Source organism: Pantherophis guttatus, chromosome 2 (genome assembly GCF_059756535.1).
Source record: "Pantherophis guttatus breed Tessera chromosome 2, ASM5975653v1, whole genome shotgun sequence".
NCBI lineage: Eukaryota > Metazoa > Chordata > Lepidosauria > Squamata > Colubridae > Pantherophis > Pantherophis guttatus.
The window spans coordinates 197,811,997-197,819,151 of record NC_142064.1 but is presented as its reverse complement, the minus strand read 5'-3'; the positions used below and the strand labels follow the sequence as shown (position 1 = coordinate 197,819,151).

Sequence of the window (7,155 nt, the reverse complement as noted above, 5' to 3'; positions counted from 1 at the left end):
CTGGTAGCCTAATACATTAAACCAGTGGTCCCCAACCTTTCCAGCTCTGCAGACCAGCAATGGCAGAGGGGGTGGCGGTGGTGGGAGAAGAGGGGATGATTTTGCACACTCGCTTGCTGCTTGCAGGGTCCCGATCCCCAGAGAGCCATGACGTAGTATCTGATTGTGGCCTGGGAGCTTGGGACTCCTGCATTAAACCATAAACCAAACATCTGCCGTTTTTGCCCGTGTAACTAGTTTGTGATTCAGGGCATTGTATGAACAAGGAACACTACTGAAAAAAACCGTACACGTGGGTTAAGCCAATACAACCACTTTTTCTGCTGACTGCCGATTGCCTGAAGTTTGGCAGTTCAATTTTTTTTTTTGCTTTAATTTATATGCCGCCCTTCTCCGGAGACACAGGGCGGCTTACAATGCGTTAAGCAATAGCCTTCATACTTTTGTATATTTATAGAGTCAGCTTGTTGCCCCCACAATCTGGGTCCTCATTTCACCTACCTTTGAAAGGATGGAAGGCTGAGTCAACCTTGAGCCTGGTGACATTTGAACTTGCAGTAATTGCAGGCAGCTGGTCTTAATAACCAGCTTAATAACAGGGTGCCTTAGACCACTGTGCTACAGGCTCTTTGTAGTCACCAGCTCAAGGTTGACTCAGCCTTCCATCCATCCAAGCTGGGTAAAATGAGGACCCAGATTGTTAGGGGCAATATGTCAACTCTGTAAAACTGCTTAGAGAGGGCTATAAAAGCACTGTGAAGCAGTGTATAAGTCTCAGTGCTATTGCTATAACTAGTTGTGAGGGCTAGCGGATCTCTTGGAGGAGTGAAGCAAATGGGAAGTAGCCAACTTGTCAGAATAACACTGAAATAATGTAACTTGTAGCATAAAGTAACTTTCCATGCTTCACTTCAAGAATTGTTTGAATAAACTTCTAACCATGGAGTCAGAGGATTCCAAGTACAGGAGAAACTCCTGTCTTGCATACCCAACAAATATTGTTTGAAAAATTGAGCATATTTTATGCAAGTTTTCCGCTATTAATATTTACTAAGTTCTTAACAAAAGTGATGCCCCCTTCCCAAGTCATCTTCTGGATATGCCAAAGAAGTATTGGAAACTACGTAGTGCAGATCTATCAACTGCTTTCCTAGAATTAGGAAGCATCTCCAAAGCTTTTCGTGATTTATTACATTTATATGCCACCCTTCTTACCGTTTGAGGCAACTCTGGATGGCTTATCCTGTGGACTTAAGTAGATATTAAACAGCATAGGGGAATTTGAAATTCCGTGCAATATCATGGGTTTTTTACCAAGGTGCCAAACTTCAGCACCATAGAATGGAGGATATAACCCAACAGAAAGGATCAGAATCATTGCAGAAATCCCCCATCGCATGATTGGTGACAATGGAAGCCATCGAGTCCCAAAGGAACAAAAAATTATCCCCCTTTCCATTCTCTATTTAGTTTCTGGTACAGGTGACAAATCAAGACATTTCAATCCTACAATTTTTTTTTTTAAAAAAAAGCTGAGATGAGTTCTACATGCATCTTTCATGTCATCACTTTCTAAAATCACAATGTGCAAAAACTGTGTATCTGAGATTGTCTTATGATTCTCCCGCTCTTCCGGGAAAGGTTTTTTCCTTTCCTAGAGTGACATAAGTAGTTTTAGATAGAAGCATTAATTTATTGTTTTTCTCTAAGGTTCCACTCCTTCAGGACAATATAATCAGGCCGTGAGACATGCATAGCGGAAGCAGGTAGAATGCTTCTTCTTTACATCCTTTGTAGTTTGGATTAAAGGAATCCCAAAATAATAACAACCGTTTTCAAGGTCAGTTAATAATAACTTGCCCCAACATCGCAAAGTTCTGTGTTGTCGTGATGAAAGTAATGGGGAAGGAACAACCTTAATGTTTCAATGACTTTCTTGATTAGGCTGCAAAGGGGTAACTTCCTTTAATCAAGTTGGAATTTCCTACCAGAATTCCTACAATGTTGTCAAGTCTCGCTTCTAATACAAGACAGGATTGAATAAAAGAAGAGTTGGGTATGAAAAAAAACCACACAAGAGGACTTTATTTTATTGACATTGCAGAATCTAGTTGCTTCTTATGCAGAATGTAGATGCTCTTCACAACCTGGCTATTTTTGAATAGATACCCCTTGACTTCCTATATTCCACGCTTCAGACATTTTTGAGACACTTGTAGAGAGTATGAAATTGGAAATCTATATAGGGATAGAGTGGGAGAGGCACTCTGGAGGTGATGGGATGACTAAGGACCTTTTCCATATCTAGGACTAATACAAAAACAACTCTTAGTCCCGCTAAGCATTAAAAAGTTAGAGGAATACAGTGAGATTCCATAAATTTTCCATGAAAATCTGAGGCCTGGGAACCTGACTGTCTCAAAATTAAAAAGGCAAACATAAATGCATGAGCATATTCAGTATGAGATCAGAACTTTGCCAAATTATCAGCAATATTCAGGTGTGGTGGAGAAATTGTGCACTTGTTTTTACACACGCAAATCAGCTTTTCCCAGTCAAAATCTTTTTTATTAATAAAAAGAGGAAGGATGAGACAGAAAGACAATCCAGAGACAACACAATTTTGTACCTGTTGGACATAAAGAGAGACCAAGGTTGTTCCTTCTTGAAAATGAAAATAAAAAGTTGATTAAAGAAAAATAGCAGGAGGGAAGGGATGAGGTGTTCCTTTAAAAATAGAATTCTTAAGTGTCGAGGAAAGGGAAGAAAGCAAAGAGAAACAGCATTTTAAAAATTCTTCAGTAAATAAAACCAACTTTTTGTCTCTGCACATGCTTCTTCTGAGAGATCTCTTCAGACAGATCGTTTCACTTAATGATACAAGTTGTATCCTTCTATCAAGCCCGTATCCAGGTCACTTGAAGCACAGAGTTTCTTAGCTTTAAAAGTCATCAGTAAAAATAGTTATAAATTAAATTCAATCTCTGACATTTGGTTTTGTTGTTTAAAAAATATAAATGAATAATTCCTTTCTAATTAATGTACTTCCATTCTTCAGGTTGAATTACAAAGCCACTGCAGAGAGGAGGAAAAAAAAAGACAAAATTAGGAAAAACACTGTGGTGGGGAGGTAAGAGAAAATAAGTGGTATTCCTGAAATTCTTTAAAACCCTTAATTGCTCTACTTTAGATTCTGGCAATCATTTTGCCCTGAAATGAAAGTTTCTTCTCAAAAGGAAGGTAGTTAAAAAAAGTGTTTCAAACAGATTTGGATATTCAGCAAATCCAGAAAAGTAGATTTCTCTTTTTCATCTCTGATTGAAGTTATCTAAAATGGAAAGTACCAGAAAACCTTAAAAAACAACAACGCTAAAAGTAGCAGAGGCAGAACTTGATGAAATCAGTAGGGTATCAAGTTCAAAGCTATGGTGATCTGAAGTACAGAAAATTTATGTAATGCAACATACAACAGCCCAATGCCCTCCATGTATGGGAACAGAGTTGGGCATTATGGGGCATTTGAAGTCAAAAATATCTGGAGGTCATCTGACTGGGAAGAGATCTAATTTATAAATATCTAATGTAAACAGGATTGTCTGCAATGCTAAGACACTGATTAAATTAATTAAAACTCTACTATATTACAATCATACATTAGTAAACATAACTAATAAAGACAAGGTAAAACTGAGATCAGTTTCAGCTCAACTCCTGATAATTATAGCTATGCAGATTTCCTGACAACATCACAGGAGTATTTGCCACTGCTTTCTTTTCCTTTCAATCAAGATGGTTTCACATACATGGTACATGCTATTCTTTGGGGAATGAAAAAGAAAGTTAGCAACTGCCTTCTTTTGGACTTTTATTGTCTGGCTTCTAGTCTGGATGACTGCCCAGTTTGGCCAACCCAAACCATCTAAAGCCCTCCAAAACATCTTAAATACAACAGTCACACTATGCAGGGCAGACAGGCAGAATATTAGCTGAGTACATTCATTAACACCAACTAGCAGTCAAAAGACACAATGAAAACTTCTTAATATCACAAAACATGGACAGACTCAACCATAGTTTCAACTGGGAGACTGTGAGCATCCTAGGCCTAGTCAAGTTAAAAAATGCTAGAGAATTATTGGAAGCCTGGCACTCAGACAAATCAACCATGAACTGTCACATGGAAATAAATCTTATTTACACACCATTCAAAGGAGACAATAAAAAACCCTAAGAAAAATATAAGAACGCATATACACTCCACAGCAGCCAATGACCAGATAAGCAGGGATTAAACACTGGGTAAACAATCAAGCAGGAAACAATACCCTTAATCAAGGAACTATCAAGGAGAAAACCACACCCCCCACTAAAACTGGCAGAATAAGGTACTGTATATTAATAGGGAGCAAACTCCACATTCACTGGCACTGATGTAATCTACTTGGATACTGAAATGTTTGCAAGCAAACAACCAAGCCCAAAGAGTAGCAAGAACTCCACAATTCAACCCTGAGCCACAGTTACTCTCTATTATTGTAATTGCCATGGGATTTCCATGATTTCTCATCAAAATATTAACCTAGCCCAATCTTGCTTAATTTTGAAGGTTTACCTCCAGGAGATGGACCACAATCCCTTTGTTTCTCTCCCAGAACCCCCCTTGATTGTGTCCACGAATTTTAGTTATGCAGTTCCTTGATACTTATAGGTGGGAAACAACAGAAAACATTCTATTTTAGGACATGTGTATGTCCTAAATAGGTTGATTCATTTCAAACATATTTGCCACAAAATAAAAATCCTGACCTCATCTTACTTTTTATCTTTGCTCCTTTCACTGCATCCATAGCCCTTCCACCATATATTAAATGCATTCCCACATCTCACAAGGACTAAAGGTCATATGATCAGTGTTCCAATATCTAAGGGGCTGCCACAAAGAAGAGTGGGTCAGCCTATTTTCCAAAGCACTTGAAGGCAGGACAAGAAGCAATGGATGGAAACTAATCAAGGAGAGAAGCAAACTAGAACTAAGGAGAAATTTCCTGACAGTTTGAACGACTTGCCTCCTGAAGTTGTGGGTGCTCCAGCATTGGAAGTTTTTTAAAAAGAAATTGGACAACCATTTGTCTATAGGGTTACAGGTATAGGGTTTCTTGCTTGAGCAGGGAGTTGGACTAGAAGACTTCCAAGATTCCTTCCAACTCCGTTATTCTGTTATCTGACTTTATTACAATTTGAAAAATTATTCTGCAAGAGTCTTATTTCTATTTGTTCTCGTCTAAGCACTGAAAATCATTGATAAATTCTAGAAGAAAAAAAAGTTCTTTCCCATTCACCCACTTTGAACTCAGTTTCACCTAATTGCTTTTCTATGTCTAATAATCTCCTGACATACCTACAGATCCTCTTGTTCCAACTGAGCACAGGAAAGGATCAAGGATGATGGCAATAGATTAAGGAGTGCTCATCTAACATATAATTTTCAGGGATGGCTCAGCATACTTACATGTTCATGCCTCTTGAGGGTTATCCGTTTTCTGAAAGAATCACAAAGTAAATGACTTCAATTTGTTCTTTTCACACATAATACAGAGATAATAATGTGCTAAGAAATGCAGACTGTGTTGCGGTAAAAAACACCCAGAGACTCCTCAATTCTTCAATGGAAAAGAGCTCAGTTTCAAAAGCACAGTTTGGCTTTCATTTGTGTTGAAGAAAGATACATTTCTGGGGTAAGATTAGACTATATTTTGAGTAAATATGTTCTGAGGATTCTGGAGGATAGGTAAAAGCTAAGCAAAGCAAGCTGAACAAGAGTAATTTGCCCTATTATTATTTTTTGCTTTAATTTATATGCCGCCCTTCTCCGGAGACTCAGGGCGGCTTACAATGCGTTAAGCAATAGCCCTCATACTTTTCTATATTTATACAAAGTCAGCTTATTGCCCCCACAAACTGGGTCCTCATTTCATCTACCTTTGAAAGGATGGAAGGCTGAGTCAACCTTCAGCCTGTTGAGATTTGAACTTGCAGTAATTGAAAGCAGATGTTAATAACAGTGCTTTAGTCCACTGTACTATAGGCCAGTGATGGCTAACCTTTTTGCCATCACATGCCAGAATTGGGGGGAGTGTGGGGGGTCGTGGGTGCGCGTGCCCACATCCATAATTCAATATGCCCCACCCTCCTGCGCATGCGCAGATGACCCCCCCACTTCCCCCTGTTTTTGGCACGCAATGGCACGGTGGGCCCAGTAGGCCTGTTTTTTCCCCTCCCCAGGCTCCAGAGGCTTTCTAGGAGCCTGGGGAGGGCAAAAACGGCCTTCCCCATCCCCCCCGGAGGCTGGAAACAGCCAGTTTCCCGACTTCAGGTGGAACCGGAAGGCCTGAAAATCAGTTGGCTGGTGCACGCATGCACGCTGGAGCTGAGCTAGGGCAACACTTGCGTGCCCACCAATATGGCTCCACGTGCTACCTGTGGCACCCGTGCCATAGGTTCACCATCACGGCTATAGGCTCTTGCATGAATAGACATGCACGCATGTCTATTTAACATGTATTCAAAAGAACAGATGGAATATTTCATACTAAAGAATCCTTGGCCTCTAAAATAACAAAAGCAACAAAATCTGTCACTTCCTTTCTGATTTGGTTTAATCCCTTCCAATACTTAACTCTAGAAGAAGCAAGCCTTTTAGATTATATTAAAAGAGTTATTTATGACCTTGTCTGTATTTCCAAATGAGGGATGTTTTTCAGTACCCCACCTCTGATATACTACCCAATCTACTACTTAGGCTAAAGCACCTCTTCCCTCAAAAGAATCTCCTAAAAACACTGCTTTTGTGCAGAACTGCATAAGAAAATTACTCTTCCATTTAATAATTTTCCTTTTCCATCACATTAGTAACGATCAACCTAGGGAATTTACTGGGGACCATGTGTGGCCTCAAATTGTACACCTGTGCTCTGAAAACAGTTTTGGAGCATAAAAAAAAAATAATGTCATGAGTCTAAGGGTAGCTGTATATACTCCCTGAACTAAATATATGCCTGAGTCATATAAATACAGAACAATTGCTCAAAGTCATTCAATATGTACCTGTTCAGGACTGTAACAAAACCAATTAATGGTGGGGTGATTTGCCCTCTG

At 39.3% G+C, this 7,155-nt stretch overlaps 1 protein-coding gene across 1 annotated transcript in view; it reads right to left on the bottom strand.

Annotated features, from left to right (window-relative positions):
- Positions 1-2,546: 2,546 nt before the first annotated feature.
- Positions 2,547-7,155, bottom strand: part of TCOF1 (treacle ribosome biogenesis factor 1) — a 56,844-nt gene continuing 52,235 nt past the window's right edge. The window contains exons 18-19 of the mRNA XM_034402407.2: positions 5,510-5,540; positions 2,547-3,075 (exon numbers count right to left, since the gene is read on the bottom strand). Of these exons, the coding sequence (XP_034258298.2) occupies positions 5,514-5,540 (27 nt within the window). The 3' untranslated portion in view covers positions 2,547-3,075; positions 5,510-5,513. The remainder of the gene's footprint in view (positions 3,076-5,509; positions 5,541-7,155) is intronic.